At 36.1% G+C, this 19,937-nt stretch overlaps 1 protein-coding gene across 1 annotated transcript in view; it reads right to left on the bottom strand.

Moving 5' to 3' along the window:
* The window catches only part of LOC120629488 (androglobin-like), a 40,783-nt gene that overhangs the window by 16,325 nt on the left and 4,521 nt on the right, over positions 1 to 19,937 (bottom strand). The window contains 9 exon segments of the mRNA XM_039898429.1: positions 398 to 538; positions 1,593 to 1,750; positions 3,186 to 3,330; positions 4,682 to 4,818; positions 7,205 to 7,334; positions 11,930 to 12,126; positions 12,708 to 12,837; positions 16,419 to 16,547; positions 17,879 to 18,067. Of these exon segments, the coding sequence (XP_039754363.1) occupies positions 398 to 538; positions 1,593 to 1,750; positions 3,186 to 3,330; positions 4,682 to 4,818; positions 7,205 to 7,334; positions 11,930 to 12,126; positions 12,708 to 12,837; positions 16,419 to 16,547; positions 17,879 to 18,067 (1,356 nt within the window).

Raw genomic sequence — 19,937 nt, 5'->3', positions numbered from 1 at the left:
CTTTAATCACGCAGTACATAATTTTTATGTATTATCAGTCGCTTGCTCAACGCACGCCAAGTAATGAATTTTATAGGCAAAATGTTGCTACTTTGGGTTACATTATTGCATTTTTTTTTTGAAAATAAATTATATCCTTTGTGGCTTCGTGATAGTTTACTTTATTAGGCAAAGTAATGGTTAAAAAAATCAAGTCCTTTGGTAGCACAATCACACATAAAAATTAAAAAAACATCAAGCTAAGAATTGATTCCCAAATTTTCCGTCAACTTTTCTAAAGACCGAATCCTTTGTAGCTAGATAATGGTTTATTTATAGGGGAGCTATACCAACTAGGCAGTTAAGATGAACCCTATTTTAACTAAGTTCACTACCTAAAACTTTAGTTAGTACCAACCGCACTAAATTGTACCCATTCCCGCCTTTCTTCCTTCGCTTGCTGTGCGGTGGACGAATTGTTGGTGGGTGGTAGGTCTTTCATTCCTTTCTTTGTTGGAGGATTAGTTTTGTCTTGCTCTTCTCGAAATTTAAATGTGATCTGCAATTGTTTTTTATAATTAGGTTTAGCCTCAACATGGTCTTAACAGTACTCATTGCTTTAGTAGAAAGCTTACGCTATGAGTGAGAGATTCTAGGTTCAAATATTTGGTCCTAGACTCATTTGTTATAAAAGTGTTTTCCCAAGTCTCTTACAATGCAACGGAGCACAGATAGTTGAAAAAAGAACGAAAGGTAACATATACAATAACAATTCTCGGAAAACAAGTCCCGGTGGATGACATAGCGAGAAAAAGCTGCAACAAAATATAAACTATACGTATTTACAAACATAACTATCCTGGTGAACGATCGACACCAGGAACTCCATATTCGAAAAAAAACCATGGTCCTCATCTTTTAATAATAGAAGATAACAAAGCCAGTTCGGTATTCTTATTGCAAGTAAGCATTAAACGCTCGCAAACGTATCGTTTCTAATTGAAATTACTGTAATTTCAGTGTAGAATGCAACTTATTACTTAAGGTTAAAGGACAAATCTGTCCACGCTTCTACTGGTAACACTATTGGCGGAATAGTTTTATACTTTTTTTACTGTGAGATGGCAAGAAAAAGAAATTTCAATTTCAATTTGACTTATTTACCCTTTGTCATAAACAGCACTCGTTCTTTCTAATTATTATATTAATAATTAGAAAGAACGAGTGAAAGATCTATACCAGGGATTCCATGTTCAAAAAAAATCATAGTTCTCAATTTTGAATAATAGAAGATGAAAATGGCAGTTCAATATTCTTAGTATAAGTAAGCATTAACCGCTAGCAAACGTGACGTTTCGAGTTTCAAAACACAGTAATTTTAGTATAAAATTAAACTTATAAGATAACTTTAAAGACCAAATTCGTCCACACTTCTACAGACGACACTTGGCGAAACATTTGTAAAATAAAAAACAGTGGCATAGATATAGATATTGTGACACTAAAAATAATTAGATTAAGTATATTTTATTTTGACGTCATAGCGTATAGGTACTTGACACCAGTTTGTAAACGTGCAAATCATATACCAGGAGTCCAGAAAATATAGTTACCGATTCAGTACTTTGAACATCTAATAAGTGTGGAGCGTAGGAGAGTTTCATAAGGCCGTTCACTTTCAGGAATCTTGTACGCGGACAGTCGAATGCTTCGTACAATCCGTGCTTTCGAGCCCAATCCACCCATCGATACGTCTTCCACATTTCCACTTCTGGAAACACCATCATCTTGTACACAAAACATTGTAAAATATAAAATAAAAATCTTTATTGATCAAAAAGAAAAACGAATCATTTTTAATTGTAACCTATTAATAAGAACTCCTTATTAATAGGTTACAAGGTGAAGAGTACACTATGAAGCCAACAGAAGTATGACGAGTTCACGAGTGCCGTAAACTTCCTATAGATCCAAACGGAAATTTTTGACCTACTTAAAATATAAGTAAATAATAATAGACACAACCCACAAACATAAACATATAAAGTGTGTGTGTGTGTGTGTGTGTGTGTGTGTGTGTGTGTGTGTGTGTGTGTGTGTGTGTGTGTGTGTGTGTGTATATGCACGTGTTTTTGTTTTGCGAAAAGCAGGAGAATCTGTACGCTTTAATTTATAATTACTTCAATCTTTTTACTCCGCACTAAACAGTAGGCATTGTGCCTACGCTCTACGCATATTTCGCTATTACACAAGAGCATCCTCAGGAGACGTTGAGTTTAAAATGCTTGCTTGCTAAGATTTGCTTTCCAAATGCCGCAAAGTAGCGCCCACTTCTATCTAATATAACAAACTTATTATACTTGTATAACTGTTTACTTACAAGCATAATATCAGAGCTCTCTGATCATAATTTTCGATTTCCATAACCATTAGCGCGCCATTCACAATAACTAGTTAAACTGCGAATCGAATTATTGTTATTATACTACTAGCTGTTCCCCGCGACTTCGTCTGCGTTTGTTTTTGTTTTTTGAGAAACGTGGACATTAAATTTAGGTGTAGTTGTACTGAAATTTTTAAGTTGTGTATTCTTATAAAAAAAAAAGAACTATTCACATAAACAATATCTGAAAAGAACTGTCTGACCAGTCTCAGTTCCTCCTATCACTTACAAAAAATAGTAATCGTTATAGGACGAATCGAAATCGCATTGTTAATTGATTTATATGCTAAAGATTAACTTTCTATCATTTTTTATATATTCCTTGTGTTAAATCGTCAAACTTTTTCATCACCTCACCCAAGGGAACTGAGCATAATTTTCCGATTAAAAAAGTATCCTATATTACTTCTATTACCTCCAAGAATATGTTTCCAAAGTTCCATGATGATCGGTTCAGTAGTTTTTGCGTGAAAGCGTAACAAACAAACTTACATTCGTATTTATAATATTAGTAGGGACTATTAATTTACTTCTTAGTTGTACAGTCTTATCTTGAATGGTCTTGGCTGCATGATATCTAGTGTCACCATTTACAGACAGAGTTCGTCCAGGGAAGTACTACTTCCATGCTTATTACTGCCGCTAAGAAGCATTGCTGGGTGTTCCCGTCTAAAGGGCGTGGTTGTCATTGTAATTAAAGGCACATGAGGCTGACAACACACAAGCCTCAGGTCAAATTAAAAAAGGGAATGATAACACAAACCAGGTTCAGGAAGTGGTTTCTTCAACGGCAGATCCCTGGCCATCGTCACCAACATATTCATCTCATGTCCTGGCGAGATCCCCGGGAGAGCGTAATTGGGGAGATTCTTCGTGTCTTCGAGAAAAATTGTCGTCCTGGTACCGCGCTGGATCATCGAATAGTTGAATTAATAAAACTTTATTAAAAGTCTGTTGTATTTACAAATCGAAATTACTTAATAATTAGGATCGAAATAACATGTAAAACTCTAACACCCACACGCCCCCACAAATGAAAACAAATATATAAATATAATTAACCTATATAAGCAAATATAAAAGTGAGTACAAGTACCAACGCGCCGCAAGCTCACACGAGCACAATTTTACACTCAATAATCGAGTCAATAATTTAAGGAGAGCACTGTCGCCTGTTATACAGGTTTTAATCTAAATCAGGGACAGTAGATTTTAAATTGCACCATTACATACATTTATTACATATTCACCAATATAAGATGTGAAGTACGCAATTGGTTGTATAAACGAGTATATATCTATACTTATATTAACTTTACTTTATATAAAAATATATTTTTTAAGATTCCAGTTACAGTTTTATTATTAGTATAGATTACTGACTGACTGATTGGACTAATATGTACTGACTAACTATGTGAGTCATTGCCGCGCTATTTCGAATGGAATGGTTAACCAATGACTTACTTACGAGTATATTAAATAAATACATTAAAATAAGTTTACCATCCAACATAGTTTATAAGTATGTAACACTAACAAATGAGTCTTGGTTACTTGAAATAAAAGTATTAATATTATAATATAGTCTAACATTTATTTATATGCTTTTTTTTTAAATATTCAACAGTGAAATTATAAAAGAAAAATAAAAACACTCCGCTTGCGCAGCTTGTGACTGCCCAAGCAACCGGCGGTCAGGGCTCCAGAGTGAGGACCCTCCTCACAATACGCGCCGTTTCAAGGTCTACTGCCTACTGTATCCGACCCTTGATCCAACAATCAAGCGAAAGCTTCATAAAATGTTGATCGAAGCTTTTCGCGAGGAGACCACTGACTGAAACGACGATCGGATCAATAACGGTCGACTCAACAGCCCACGTGGCGGTAATCTAGTGAGCAAGGTCCACGTATTTAGATACTTTATTATTATTATTATTATTAATTTATTTTTTTTATCCTATCATTTATTATTATTCTTTTTTTTTTAAATTATTAACAATGCTTAAGAATAAATTAAAAAACACTATTAAAAATTTATAAAAAAAAAAACTTCCACCCTCCGCTTGCGGGGCTTTTGAATGCCCAAGCAACCGATGGTCAGGGCTCCAGAGTGAGAAACCTCCTCACAATACGCGCCGTTTCAAGGACTACTGCCTTCTGTATCCGACCCTTGATCCAACAACCAAGCGAAAGCTTCTTGAGATGTTGGTCGAAGCTTTTCGCGAGAAGACTTTTATTATTAATATTATTACAAACCCTGACAAATGCAGTTTCCTTAGTGGTCTGCTTCTTGGTGTTCTTGGACTTGACAGTGCTGGTGATAGTGTCGTCATCATCGTCCCAGAAGAACAGCGGCACCTCTGACGTTATAAACTTCCATAACGATTCAGTATCTAGAATAAACTAATTAAATATCGTAACTGGTATTCATGAATTGCAATGTTCAATTCAATCATCGTCATATTATTATTTGACGTAATTTGTTGAGTTCTTCTGTGGTGTTCTCGGTTCAATACGGGGTTATATATGTTCATAAAAACTGAAAAAAAACGCTTGGAAAAAAAAAAACTAATTTCTAACTTTTAATTTCCTTTATATATAAAAGAGTGATTTTTAGTTTTTCTTAAACTATTATTTTTATTAAGCAAAATTAATCGGTAACCCATTCATCATCGAGTTTGTTAAAATTAGAGAAATCGGCTAAAGATAATGTCTTGATTTGCAAATTGAAAATGGAATAATCCTTAGTGTATTTTTATGAATCCTCGATATAATATCTACAATGTTTGAACGAAATCTAACCGTTTGATGAGGGTCAATATCAAGTCCAAAGTCATCAACCAAACATACAAACAAACATACAGGTGAAGCTAATAAAAAGCTTGTAAAAATAAATAACAAGCCTACTGTTACAAGGTAGGTAAGGTAGATATTTGTGTTTCCCAGTCTCTACTGCGAATTTAGTTCCTATATTGACTGGGCTAATTAAGATGTCAAAGCCAATTTAATTTACCTGTTGACTTTCTTAAAGGCGACAAGGTGCCTAGTTAGAGAACTGATCAATCAGAGTGATTGATTAACACGTTATATTTGCGAATCAACTTCACATCAATCAACTTATCTCGAAACGTTTTATTTTTGTGCGTATTTAACACGTAACTCTCAGGTGGCAATGTTTTCTTTAACTAATAGGCACCTAAACGAAATTTACAGAAAAATTAAGTACACTTTAGACATAATTTTGGAATATGCAAGTTGTTTGGATATATTTATTTTGTTTTATATTCTCTATAAAGTTTATTTACATAAAACAAGCTTAGTATATGCAAGCGAATTGAATGCCCGAGTAGAAAATGATAGACAGAAAAATTAAGAAGAAGAAGAAGAAAGAATTCATTGCACGCATAACACGAAGGAAAAGAAACAGTAAGAAGAAACATGCAAAGGCGGCTGCAAGCAATCTCTTACGAGCTACCTTTGTAGTCAGGACTTACAGCAAGAGAACGGTATAGTGCCAAGAGTTTTCTAATATATACTTACATACCAAAATTTATAAATACAGATATACATAATTTAAATAAATATGCATAACGTATATAAAAACTATCGGTATACTCAGTATCGCTAAGCCTTAAGGGTTTGCTGCTGTCCGCTGAGATTTTCTGTTCTCTATCTCCAACCACAGTTTGGGCAAAATTAAACGCATATTATAACCTCTACAGTACAACAATAATTATTTAAATCGGTTATAATTTGTCGGACTTCTCCCAAAGGAACCGAGCTTAATATCGGGATGAAAAGTATCCTATATTACTTACTAACACTTTCAAAAATATGTGTACAAAGTTTCATGAGGATCGGTTTAGTAGTTTTTGCGTGAAAGCGTAACAAACAAACTTACATTGACATTTATAATCTTAAGTAAGTAAGTAAGTATGGAAGTAGGGATAATATACACAAGTACATTTTATATATACATAATACAAATACAATAGTAAAGCAACTACTTCAAATGTCATCACCATACCATAAACAAATTTTAAATTGTTTTCTAAATATTGTTTTCTAAATATTGTTTTACAGTATTCACAAGTCCAGCAATTTTCCAACAATTTGTAATTAGCTGGTCTTCATCATATTTTTGACACACTCATCTTAACTTTCTATGACAACAGTTACAAAATAGGGGGGCTGGACAACACAACGGATACGGGTATAGCACTTGCAGATTGTTGGTAGGTACCTAAGCAATAGTTATGAGATAACCAATAAAGCGTTATTTTATTAGTGTATTCACACTTGGGTGAATTATCAATTTTTATAAATCTAATATGCATATAATTTTTTTTTTTTTTACCTGAACAGACAGGATTTGAACCTGCGACACTGGCAATCGTGGCCTGAGAATCCTGTCAGTTCAGAAAAAAAATTTACAAGCATTTTAAATTTATAAAAAGCGTAGGCTATCAGGTCGAAATAAAATGGTTCCAGAGCGAGCAGGGACCCATATCTTTGTATTCACTAGAGTTTGGCATCACTTTGTGGTCAGTGATGATGCAGTCTAAGGTGGAATGTGGATGCCTAGAAGATGCATATTAAAACTAGATTAAGAATCGTTCATATCTTCGAGAAGACATTTCGTCATCTTCATGCATTTTCTCTAATCACAAGTTCACGTTTCCTTTTTTCATCATTCGAGAATTATTGATTGGCTAAGTATACAAACCTCACATAACTGTAGGACAAAATGAACGAATGCTGTCAGTAAAACAAACTTACCATCAAATGTATATGTTATATTCAAGGCCCCAGTCAAGGCGTGCAGTATATCAAACTCCATCATAGGCTCGTCCTCGAAAGAGATATCTTCATCTGAACTCATATCTGGCGCAGCAAGCTTCAGTAGTGCCTAGATTTTTTAAAACCAACGCATTATTAAAGAAAAGATTCTTGAGTTGAGGTTGAGTTTGAATTCAGATGGACAAAAGATGTTTTGTTATATACATATTTTTACAAAAAAAAAAAACAATCTCACTAATACTTTAATAGTCAAAGTTTACAATTAGAACATTTAGGAAATCAAACCATTACTAGCTCACTACAAGGCAAGGGGTCTCCCTCCCACAATTAGAACGATCTAGGCCGTAATCCACCACGCTGGCCCAGCGGATTGGTGAGCTCTACCGCGGCTTTGAGAACATTATGGAGAATTCTCTGTCATGCAGGTTTGACCTCACGATGTTTTCCTTCACCCTTCAAGTAATATTGAAATTGCTAAGAACGCGCATAACTTACAAAAATAAGACGTGCTGGGATTCGAACGCGCCCCTCGAATGTTTAGCCGAAATCCTATCACCGCCGAAGAACCATACTTACAATATTTTAAAGGATGAAATGCAGCGAAAGTTATTATATCAAAAATGTTAAAATTATCTTTTGAAGAGTAGTGTTTTATATATCCCACAAAAAACATTATAACGTGTAGCAAGGCCTTAGTGTTTGAGATGGATGTCCAGGACGACGACGACGGATAGCTGGCTTTAGGCAGGGCCTGTTCAATTTTGATTAGCAATTAAACAGCAATGCGTCATGAATGTTTCATGAGCACAGGCGTTTGAGTTAGGGATGATGGAAATGGCATAAGTTTTAATTACTTTGTTATTTTGTTGATGGCCGATTGGCACAGTGGGCAGTGACCCTGCTTTCTGAGTCCAAGGCTGTGGGTTCGATTCCCACTGGAACACTGGAAACTGTTTGTGTAATGAACATGAATGATTTTCAGTGTCAACAAGACAAGTATTTATGTTTGTCATTCATAAAAATATTCATCTGTTATCTTAGTACCTATAACACAAGATATTTGTTGATTATTTATTTGAGATATTGACGTTGGGTCTAGATGGAATCGTGTGTGTTTTACGTTCACTGTTTAGGTACTCTATGTACCAAATCGGTGAAAGCCTAGTGGGTAAGGCTTCGATTTCGATTCCCAGTACGTCTAATTTTTTAGAGGAGACCTGTGCCCTGTAGTTGGTCGGCAATGAGTTTATGATGATGACCATGCCCTATAAATTATAATAAATCCATCAATCGATAACTTAAATGTTATCTAAAAATGTTATTTTGTATCGTCAACTCATGTTGGTTGTTTGATCCTACCTCCTGCATTGAAAGGCTATTCACAAAAGGCTATTGATAAACAACTGGCTGTTGCCCGCGTGCTTCTCCGTGTTTATTAGATTATTTTACAAATCCCGTGGGATTTCACGTACAACAAGCGAAGCGCTTACGTGCGGAAACTGCCCAGAGAGAAGAAGAAGAAGAAGAAGTAGATCCCTTGGGAACTTTGTGTTTCCGGGGATAAAAAGTAGCCTATGTCACTCTTTGTTACTAACCCTATTCCAAAAATCAAGTTTATTGGTTGCTTAGTTACCATGCGAAGGAAGGACAAACAGATACACTTTTTTGTAATTTGTTATATAAGTTATTAGTTATGTTAGTTAATTAGTTTTATTAGTTTTATTATTATATTATTTATAGTTTTATACGCAGATCTATTGATTGCGTACATAATATTCAAATTTTGTATTATTTTACTTACATACTGCATATATACATAATGATTACGCGGCATTAACATTTTTGTTGAATAACGGTCCTGCGCACTACACACCCACACTTGTACTGTTGTATATAATATAAATATATATTATATTAATAATTAATAATTAAAAAAAAAGCTATACTATAAATTGTTATTATCGATGTACTCTTCCATAATTTTTACATCTGTGAAACACGAAGGATCGACGATCTTTGTTTATAATTAAGCAAATTGACCTCAGTTTGCTACCAGCCATAAATCTGTCTAACCGGCGGTCTGAAGTAGCCTGTGTTTGCTTAACTCAAGACATTGGTCAGAAGGTCGAACTTTGCGGGCAGAAAGAGCGCAAAAAGTGCGTGACAATTTTTTTTATTGTAACATCAGTTCAGTAGACACAGAGATTACCCTTTAAAACCTCACACACTAGCCAACTTGACCTCTTTATAATATTCGTATAGAATTATTAGTATGTTACAAGTAAGATTCCTAAGGAAATTTTGGACCTACCAATGTACAAGTTGAAATGTTAAAAAAAAATCTATTGCACCGAGATTACTATACAATTTCATAATGACGAGGTTGCTTGGATGCTCCCAGTTCCGTTTTCAGCTCTCAAAAGAAAGAAAAATGAATGATAAAATGTAAATTGTGGAAATTGGAAAAAAGACATTGCAGAGTTTCTTGCCATCTGCTTCTCGGTAGAATCTGCCTTCAGAATATTGGATAGAAGCAGGCGTTACTTTGCGGAAATCCCTAATATTATGAAAATTGAGCTTAATTTGCTATACTCCGCGAACAGCAGGAGAATCTGTGTGGTGTAATTTATAATTACTTCAATCCGTATGCTCCACACCAAACAGATCCTCGGCAATGCACCCTCTACGCACGTTTCGCTCTGAAACCGGAGCATCCTCAGAAGATCTTGACTTTACAATGAATAATTGTTAACAATTCACCTTCAGAACCAGTGGTAGATTCACTGCAAATAGACTGGACTGTTTTTCAAGTGCTTATAGAGTAAGCCGCCTTAAAATGAATAAATATTGTATATTGAAATACGTGGGATAAGAACAGATTAATATATAGGCGTAATTTTGTGCATTGTTATAGTGCAGTAAATTTTACGCCAGTAATTCCAAAATTCAAAATTCATTTATTTCAAGTAAGCCTAATATAAGCACTTTTGAAACGTCAAGTCTGTCTGTTTGTAGTGACTTTACCACCGGTTCGGAGGGCAGATTCTACCGAGAAGAAGCCGGCAAGAAACAGCAGCAGTTGCTCTTTTCCACCATCAAAAATTTACATTTTTGCATTGCATTATCAAAAGCAAGTACATTTTGGTAGCGGGCAGTGGCGTGCATAGAGGGTATGCACAGGGTAAGCAGATGATATAAAATGAAGAAAATCTCCAGTACGAGTTATAAAAAACTTAAGGATAGGCATTGTAAGAGTTAAATAAAACTTATCTTAAGTATTTTTAACTAGAACTGGAGATTTTCTTCAGTTTATATCATCTGCATACCCTGTGCATACCCTTTCTTCGCGCCACTGGTAGCGGGCTAAAATTTTAGGGTATATGACATCGTAACAGAACGTTGAATCGCTTAGTAGCACGTATATGTTTGTAGAGTGGTAACTAGCCACGGCCGAAACCTCCCACCAGAGAAAATTCTGACATTATAAATTCTGAAATGTCCCTCGCCGTGGGACCTCCCACTTATAAGACCGGAGATAGTCAAAACTGATGAACTGTGTTCGCTCTTTAAGTATTTGTATCGAGATAATATCGCAATAGGTAAATGCCGTAGGGATTGTTACGTGGGGCCGTAACGAGTTGAGAAACTGAGACGAGATTTTGCGGTTAGGTAATTTGATGTTGAGACTTCGGGATTTATTAGTTTATTATCTTAAAGTATTACAGCTGTCTTAACTAGTAATCTTTACGGTTGACGAGTTACTGAATAACTAGCTAATTTTATAGGAACTTTTGCCATAATATATGTGGTTATTGCATGTAAAATCAATTTGTAAAATTAAATTTGTATTATAACATGGCGCATTTTATAGCAACGATGTCTTTGGATAATCTCATAACAAATATGATTTTTTTATTTTTTATTCCACTATAGGTAAGCCCTTGACTGCAATCTCACCTGGTGGTAAGTGAAGATGCAGTCTAAGATGGTAACGGGCTAGGGAGAATGATAGTCATGCCTCCTTATTGGTTCCTACATGACATCGCACCGCAAGACTAAATCGCTGAGCGGCACGTTTTTGTCGGTAGCGTGGTAACTAGCCACGGCCAAAACCACCAAATCAGAGCTGATTCAAAAATAATGAATTCCCAAGGCCCCTGCCGGGAATCGAACCCGACGCCTCATACTTAAATTCACGCTTCCGCTTCCGCTGCGCTAGGGATAGGGAGGTCGTCAAATACTTTAACTTTTATTTTTTTTACCGCAATTAGTAATTGTCTGAGCAGTTTGTTACCAATGCGTTGTTAATCAGGCGTAGCTTTGTAAAAACTTAAGAATAAGACTTGTAAGAGTTATATAGAGCCCACCTTTAATTATTTATAACTCGTACTGGAGATTTTCTTCATTTTAGATCATCTGCATACCCTGTGCATACCCTCTATGCACACCACTGGCTACTACATAGGTGTGTTTCTATATTTGTTTACGTTTACCATTGTAACTATTCATCGTATTGTGATAACTACCCTTTTACCGGCTTATTTATTTTTTATAGTTTTATCAAAATTGATTTTGTAGTTGTGCACTGCAAGCGCCCGCAAAGTTTAGAGTAACAATTCTTCATGGCACTTGCATTACTTAAGTTTTGTTTCTTTCTTTGCTCGCTCGCTCGTTTCCATATTTAAGTTTAGTTAAGTGAATAACCTTGCAAAGCAGCAGCGGCCAAAGATGCACGTAGCTGGAAGTGACAGTGGCCGCAGGTTTAGTTCCCGACTTTGGCGCTTGGCAGACGAGCGGAGAGAACGGAAGGAGAGGAGAGTCCGTCGCATCCACCGGCACAAGGTCGCTGACCCAAACACAGCGCCAGGCCCCGAGGTAAAACAGACGGACGAGGTAGCAACCTGAACAACAATTTTAGTTCTAGATTAATTTAAACTGTCCAAAAGAACTAGCTTTACCCGTAATATAATTAACTGGCACATAGAAATCACGATCTCAAAAGGGACCGAGACTGAAATGATAAGAACCCTTTAAGTTTCTGAACTGGTGCGACAATCAGTGTAGCGACAAATAAAGAAGAAGAAGATCTGCTGGACATAGGTCAAGAAGATTAGTCTAACTGCACTTTAAATCATAGACAGAGACTTCCTAGAGAGTTTACCTAGTCTTACCCACTAGGTAAACTTTAAACACTTCCTCCATTAGACTATCAGTACTTTGCAAATTGCGTGGTAATTATAGACAAACCCCAGGAGGATAGGGAGAGAAATAATGTTGACACTATCCCTTCTCTACCCGAGGGTGTAGTACGAGACGACTAAGGGAATATAACGAAGAAAGCAGCGTTCTCTGTGCTTCTAATACCATTAATCAACATCACGACTATTCTGTCTTGGTCGATAAACCCTCGGTTTCTGAGGATTGTTTAGTCCAGCAGCGCACTGTTATAGGTTATTGCTAGATTGAAGTTAAACGTGATCACCATTTTTAGACAGCGTCGGACGATGCTGTTGGCCGCCACCTGGCTTCAACCCTGGCGAGTAGATGTGATACCGCGCTCTCCAACCCTCGGGTTGTATGGTTGCGACAAAGTTCTCCCACTGGTGCTCAACCTGACCAAAAATAGAAGTTAAGACCCGGAAAAGTGCAATTTTTATTCTACTAAATCATTTTAAAAATTAAGCTTAATTTGCTATATTCCGCGAAAAGCAGGAGAATCTATATGGTGTTATTAATAATTTCTTCAATCCTTATATTACACACCAAACAGATCTTCGGCAACGTCCCCTCAACCTTAACAATTATTCATTGTGAAGTCAACATCTCCTGAGGATGCTCCGAATGATTTTTTGACAGTTTGAACCTTTCCACCAAACTTAAACCAGTTTCAACTACAGAACCACAGAACTCACCGTTGCGCCATTGCGTCTGTTACTGTAAATCTGAAAAAAATCTCGGAAGACGGCGTAGGTAACAACTAGTATCTTATACTAATATATAAAGCTAATGAGTTTATTTGTTTACGCGATGATCTCAGGAATTACTAGTGCGGTTTGAAATATAACTTCATTGATGGATAGCCCAATTATATCATCACGTTTAGACCAATAAGAATGTTACATACAATCGGGGTTTTCTTTCCTTTTGAGAGCTTACGCAGCGTGCGCTGCGAAAACGGTTAAAGTTTCGATAAAATTATGATGCTCCTTTAAAAGTTCTTAAAAAAAGGCCGGAACAGTGCATGTCTATCTTTTAAATAAATAAATTAAAAATAAATATACTACGACAATATACACATCGCCATCTAGCCCCAATGTGAGCGTAGCTTGTGGTATGGGTACTACTAAGATGACTGATGAATATTTTTATGAATAACATACATAAATACTTATAATCCCTATTAATCCCTACTAATATTATAAATGCCAATGTAAGTTTGGTTGTTACGCTTTCACGCAAAAACCAATAAACCGATCCTCATGAAACTTTTTACACATATTTTTGGAAGTGTTAGAAGTAATAAAGGATACTTTGTATCCTGACATTAAGCTCGGTTCCTTTGGGAGAGGGGATGAAAGTGTTTGACGATTTTACACCATAACTCCGACAAATTATAACCGATTAAAATAATTATTTTTGTACTAAAATTTGTGTTTAATTTTGCCCAAACTTTTTGTAGATCTGATGAATGTGGTTGGAGATAGAGGACAGAACTCACCAACCGACAGCAGCAAACCCCTCTTTTAAGGCTTAGCGATACTAAATACTTTAAAAACAAAATTAAACGCAGACGAAGTCGCGGGCAACAGCTAGTATACATATAAACACCTAGACACTGAAAAACATTCATGTTCATCGCACAAACATTTTCCAGTTGTGGGAATCGAACCCACGGCCTTGGACTCAGAAAGCAGGGTCGCTGCCCACTGCGAAAATCGGCCGTCAAAGGTTTAAGGTTGACTTATACGCGGGTCGCGAGGGACCGCTGGTACCTCATAAATGCATTCATTAATGTACCTTAATGTGTATGTGTTTTAATAAAACTGTAATACCCCCAGGTTAGCCCGCTTAATCTCAGACTGCATCATGGCTCACCACCAGGTGAGATTCCAGTCAAGGGCTAACTTTAGGTGTAAAAAAAAAAATCTAAATGCTTCTATTGAAACTGAACTAGCAAGGAGCATATAAATCGCTAGGTAGAGAGTTTTGTTCCAAAGTGCAACTAAAGTCAGAACTATTAGAATTCCCAAGTGAATTCAGCGGCCAATTAAAACGATTCCGCTAACGTTTCGTTTACCTTTTATTTTCTATCTAGTCTTTCACCAAGAGTCTTTCGTAGCTAACTAGACGTAATTGAGCGGAAATAGGTGAGGGGAAAAAAATACATGTTTGATTTCTCCGGCCATTCTTTCTTCCTATTTGACGTGCGTTAAATTCGTGCTATCATTTTATTTAAAAAGACTAGCGCGCATTATGTTTTCGTGGAACAATTTTAACGCCTGAGCATCGTCAACCCAATACCTGCCCACTCCTGGCACGGGTCTCCTCACAGAAGGAAGGAAAAAAGGATGTTAAAAATGGTTTTCAGGATTATTTTATTAATAAAATAAACCTGGCTAAGTTTGTTGTGGGCTCTTCTTAGACCAGGACGCGTTTGGAACCCTCCTAGCTTTAGTTTTATTATGTAGTATTATGCTTTTTTACAAATCCCGTGGCAACAGTTTGTTGTTTTTTATGGGATAAATAGTAGCCCATGTGACTACCTGTCCTTTCAACGAACTCTATGCCAAAAATCAAGTATATTGGTAGGTTAAACATACACACTTTCACATAAATATTTGTAACTTCTTGTTCAATCAATATAATGTGTTAATTAAGAAAATTCTGCGGTACAACAATAACTGCCATCGGTCCGATAAGAAACATTATATTGAAAAAAAACCGCAAAGCGCGCCGTTCTTAACAGTTTCGTGTTACGCATATTCGTGACTGGGTATGACTTATCATATTATTATTTGTTGTTATCATAAAATAGATTAAGCAAATTTTTTTTGAAACACAACTATGCAGTATGTATTAATGTACCGGGAACCACGCTCTGGTTACCCCTCTAACCTGTTTCGTTGAGTATTATATAATAAGCGTTAGTAATCATATTGATGGCAAAGGTGGGAGAGTAATATAATTTCCAGCCCGAAGTTGGTTGGGTTAATTAGAGTGTTTTTAGATCACAATACAGTTGTCACTACCACTCCTCTTCCCTCGGTTGCCATACGAGGCGACTAGGGGAATGTAACAGAGAATGGGACGCACCTTCCTCTGTTCTAATACTACCATCTACTGCGGCGGTTTTGAGCGAACCCTGTATATGTGAGAGGTCTTTAGTCTATTGGATAGATGCAGGCGTTACTTTGCGGAAATCCATGATACATATTGAAAGTTAAGCTTAATTTTCTATACTCCGCGAAAAGCAGGAGAATCTTTATGGTGTAATTTATAATTTATTCAATCTCTCTCTCCTCTCACTCCACACGAAACAGATTTTCGGCAATGTACCCTACATTGCGCAAGGTTTGCTCCTAAACCGGAGCATCCTCAGGAGATGTTGACTTTACAGTGAATAATTGTTAAGACTATTTAACAATGTTAATTTTCGTAATAGGTCTTTAGTCCAGCAGTGGACTATTGTTACCTGTTGATGATATATTATTATAATATTACTATCTATATATATAAAAGAGAAAGTGTGTGGGTATGTTCCGTATAGGCTCCGAAACGGCAGAACCGATTTCAATGAAACTTTCAGGGAATCTCCGGACTGACCTGGCGAGTAATCCTTTAAAGTTTGGTGACGATCGGAGCACTTCTATGTTTGAACTGTCAAATTCAGCTTTTAATTTCTATGATGATAATCTATTGTTGGGTGTACATGGGTGTAGATAATGATCTTCACCCGCTCGAAAAGAGAATAGAAGAGAGTGAATACGGAGAGAAATAAATGATTTAATATATTATGAGACTTAAATAAAAAATTTAATGATGTAAGTTTATTGTTTAAATAACCATAAAATAAAACTAACTACATACAGTACGCAGAAGCTAGGATTTGAATTTTTTGAGTAATTTATAGCTGCCGATTTCAAGTAGCCTTAATAAAAAAGACGTTTAGATTTCATTGCGAACACATACATACCACTACGTTATCCGCTCTCTCCAGTATGTAGCAAATGGACAGCACTTTTCTGCAGAATGAGGACCTCAGTAGCACTTGGGCGTGGCTAAACTGGATGTCCATAACTGACATCTTTCTATCTCCATTTTCCTGCGACAAATTGTGGTTAAAGACGTTTATTTACTCAAAGTAATCCTACACACCGTTCAAAAATATCAAGTCATTACCAGCGCAATACATAGCATGGGCCTGAAATGAAATTAAATGAACTGAAATATATTTATTTGTATGAATATTGAATATGTGATAAAAGGTTCTTAACAAAATTAGTTTATATTAATTATTAAGTTACAATATGTCCGGTCAGCCAACCCCAACATGCAAAATTTGGTCAATTATATATAAACAATCTAATTCTGAGGCTTAAATTGCAGAAATTCATTATTTGAATAAAATTTTTCAATCACCTCTATATCTGTATAAAATCACCTCTGACAATGAGAAAGGTTTTGGCCGTATGTCACTAATTCGCTCGCTAATGTCGTCAAAGGCGTTTGGAGACCACCAATCCGCACTGGGCCAGCGTGGTGGACTACGGCCTAAATCCTTCTCAATCTGGGAGGAGATTCGCGACCTGTAGTGGGTCGTTTGGGTTGATATTATGGGCTGGTACTAAAAATTTCTTGTTTGAAAAACCCAGTGTTATTGATTGGCCAGACCCGGATATCCAACCCAAGAACTCTTGATTACAGTGTAATAAATAAATTCTAACCGATTTACCAACTAGGCAGTGTCTTTTTTTTAAACAATACAAACATCGCCATCTAGCCCCAAAGTAAGCGTAGCTTGTGTTATGGATACTAAGATGACTGAAGAATATTTTATGAATAAAATAAATAAATACTTATTAAATACAGATAAACACCCAGACACTGATAAACATTCATGTTCATCACAGAAACATTTTCCAGCTGTGGGAATTGAATCCACGGCCTTGGACTCAGAAAACAGGGTCGCTGCTCACTGCGCCAATAAGCCGCCAAAATTTAAAATAATAAATATTCTAAATTCATTTATTTCAAGTAGGCTAAGTTTATAAGTTCTTTTGTAACGTCAAGTCAGTCTGTTTGTAGTGACTCTACCACCGGTTCGGAAGAAGAGGCGCCAAGAAACTGTAAAATAGTGTTGAAAAAGAGCAATCTGCCGAGTTGGCAGATTGCTCTTTTTCAACACTATTTTACAGTTTACAAACTTTTAAATTTTCTATCTTGTGAGAGATGAGAGCGGAGCCAGCTTCCAAGCAACCTCGTCGTTAAGAAATTCATCAATCGTTTACTAACCACGATTTATTAAATGTGGGTTACTCATTGTTTAAACTTATGAATTGCCAGTTCCAAAATAACCTTGCGAATTATATTATCAATCTTAATCCCACAAATGACTTCTGCACCTTTCATCAACATCTAGTTATGAATTGGTACCTCAAAAACAACAGCTTCGGCCCCCCATCGCCTTATAGCCAGCTCCTCCGCCCGGATCCATCCATGCAGGTACTGCCTAGCAGAGCGCGGTAAAGGCTGAGTTTGCTCATCCACCCATACATAATCCGCTGCCGGCTTAACTGCTACTTTGCTTGTGGTGTATTGGGTGATTCTGAATGCTGTTGGACCCTGTGAACAGAAAGTCGAAAGACAAAGATTTATTTACAGGCACTAACGCGAACGCAGGCTCCGTTCTTCGCTCGCGTTAGTTAAAACTTTTACAAATCACGTGGGAACTATTATTTATTTGTTAAAAAGAAATAATAAATCTCAAATACAATCAATATTGTACATATTTATGTTTTATTAATATTCATTGTATAGGTAGATATATATGAATAACTATATATATATGAATTATCGGTCTCTATATACAATATTGTGAGTCTATTATATATAGTATTTTTGTATATATATATATAGGTATATATGCAAATAAATAAGTTTATTTATATGTACCTCTCCTTGGTTGCCTATTTTTTGCCATTAGTTGAGATCGCTAATACTAGTATATCGATAAGGCCGCCCCATTGTATACTTTTTGTTAAATTTTTATGTTCAATTTTTCTATATGCTTATGTGGTGTACAATAAAACTTTATTCATTCATTCATAGAAGCCAATGCTACTCTCGGTTCTCACAACTAGCTGTATGCCAAAAATCAAATTGATTGGTTTCAATTTTAGTGCGTAAAAAGAAGAACAAACAAACAAAAACAGTTCGGAATTTATATTGCTGGTAAGAATTTAAATCCTTACTTATGGTTAAATAAATGGCGAAAATGTGTTGGTGTGTCGTTCTTCTACGACCTAACAAAACAATGAATCTAGATTAGACTAGCTAGATTTTACGCATAGTGTCCTATAACAGGGCGGGAGGTCTAAGGGTACTTTTAGACCTGGAGAACCATCAAATTCCCAAGGCTAGTTTACAGGTCTCACGTCTCAATCATACATGGCACTTTCGCGTGTGTCCAATGCACAAAATTTACATGCCTTTTGCAAATTCAAATTCAAAATTTCTTCACTCATGCAGGCCTATCACAGGCACTTATGAAGCGTTCACACATACGTGTTTACATAATTGTAAGGGGATGGTGATGACTTCGTTCGCTAACTTAAACCTAAAGCTACGAGGGTTCCAATCGCGCCCTGGTCTAAGAAGAGCCCACAACAAACTTCGCTGGGTATTTTTTTTTGTTATCACTATCTCACTGTAAATCAGAGCATTTCACACCCAAGCTTTTATATTGTTTAAGTAATCCTTAACATCAATCCTGATCTTTTTTTTCTTCTTTAGTCAAAGTCAAAGTCAAATATTTCTTTATTGAAATAGGAACATAGATGCAACTTTTGATGCGTACATTACATGTAAAATATGACATAGGAGTGAGTTGATGGCGAAAACTAAATTCGTCAACTTAAAACTAAAGCTACGAGGGTTCCAAACGTGCTCTGGTCTAGGAAACCTAAGAAAAGAACAGCCAACAACAAACATGCCGGGTAAACTTTTTTTTATTATCACCATCTCACAGTAAACTAATATTAAGCTATGAAGCATTTCACACCCAGGCTTTTTAATCGTTTAAGTAATCCTTTCCATTATATTAGGATTTTCTTTAGCGGTATTCCTGATCTTCTTTTTCTAGATTCGGATAAACAATCATTAATAATATAAATCTGTTTCATTGAAATGCCTGATTGCCTTACTTAGTGGCGTGCACTGGGTTTCTTACCAGGGTATGCAAACAGCAGGTAAATTGCGGCAAAAATTCTCCTCTTATATGAGTTATATATAAATTTTAGGGTAGGCAGTGCTTTTGTGCATGCATGAAGTGCACGCCACTGGCCTTACTCCGGTTGAATAACACTGGCTGCGATTGTATCTCATTCGCAATTCGCAAAGATTTCAATCGTAGATAGGTATACTATGACACCAAAAATTATTCACAAATTGTCAAATGTCCAACGATACAGAATCTATACTGAACCGTTTTTTT

Source organism: Pararge aegeria, chromosome 14 (genome assembly GCF_905163445.1).
Source record: "Pararge aegeria chromosome 14, ilParAegt1.1, whole genome shotgun sequence".
Lineage (NCBI taxonomy): Eukaryota > Metazoa > Arthropoda > Insecta > Lepidoptera > Nymphalidae > Pararge > Pararge aegeria.
Note: the sequence above shows the minus strand (reverse complement) of the source record. Positions and strands in the feature narration are given on the sequence as shown.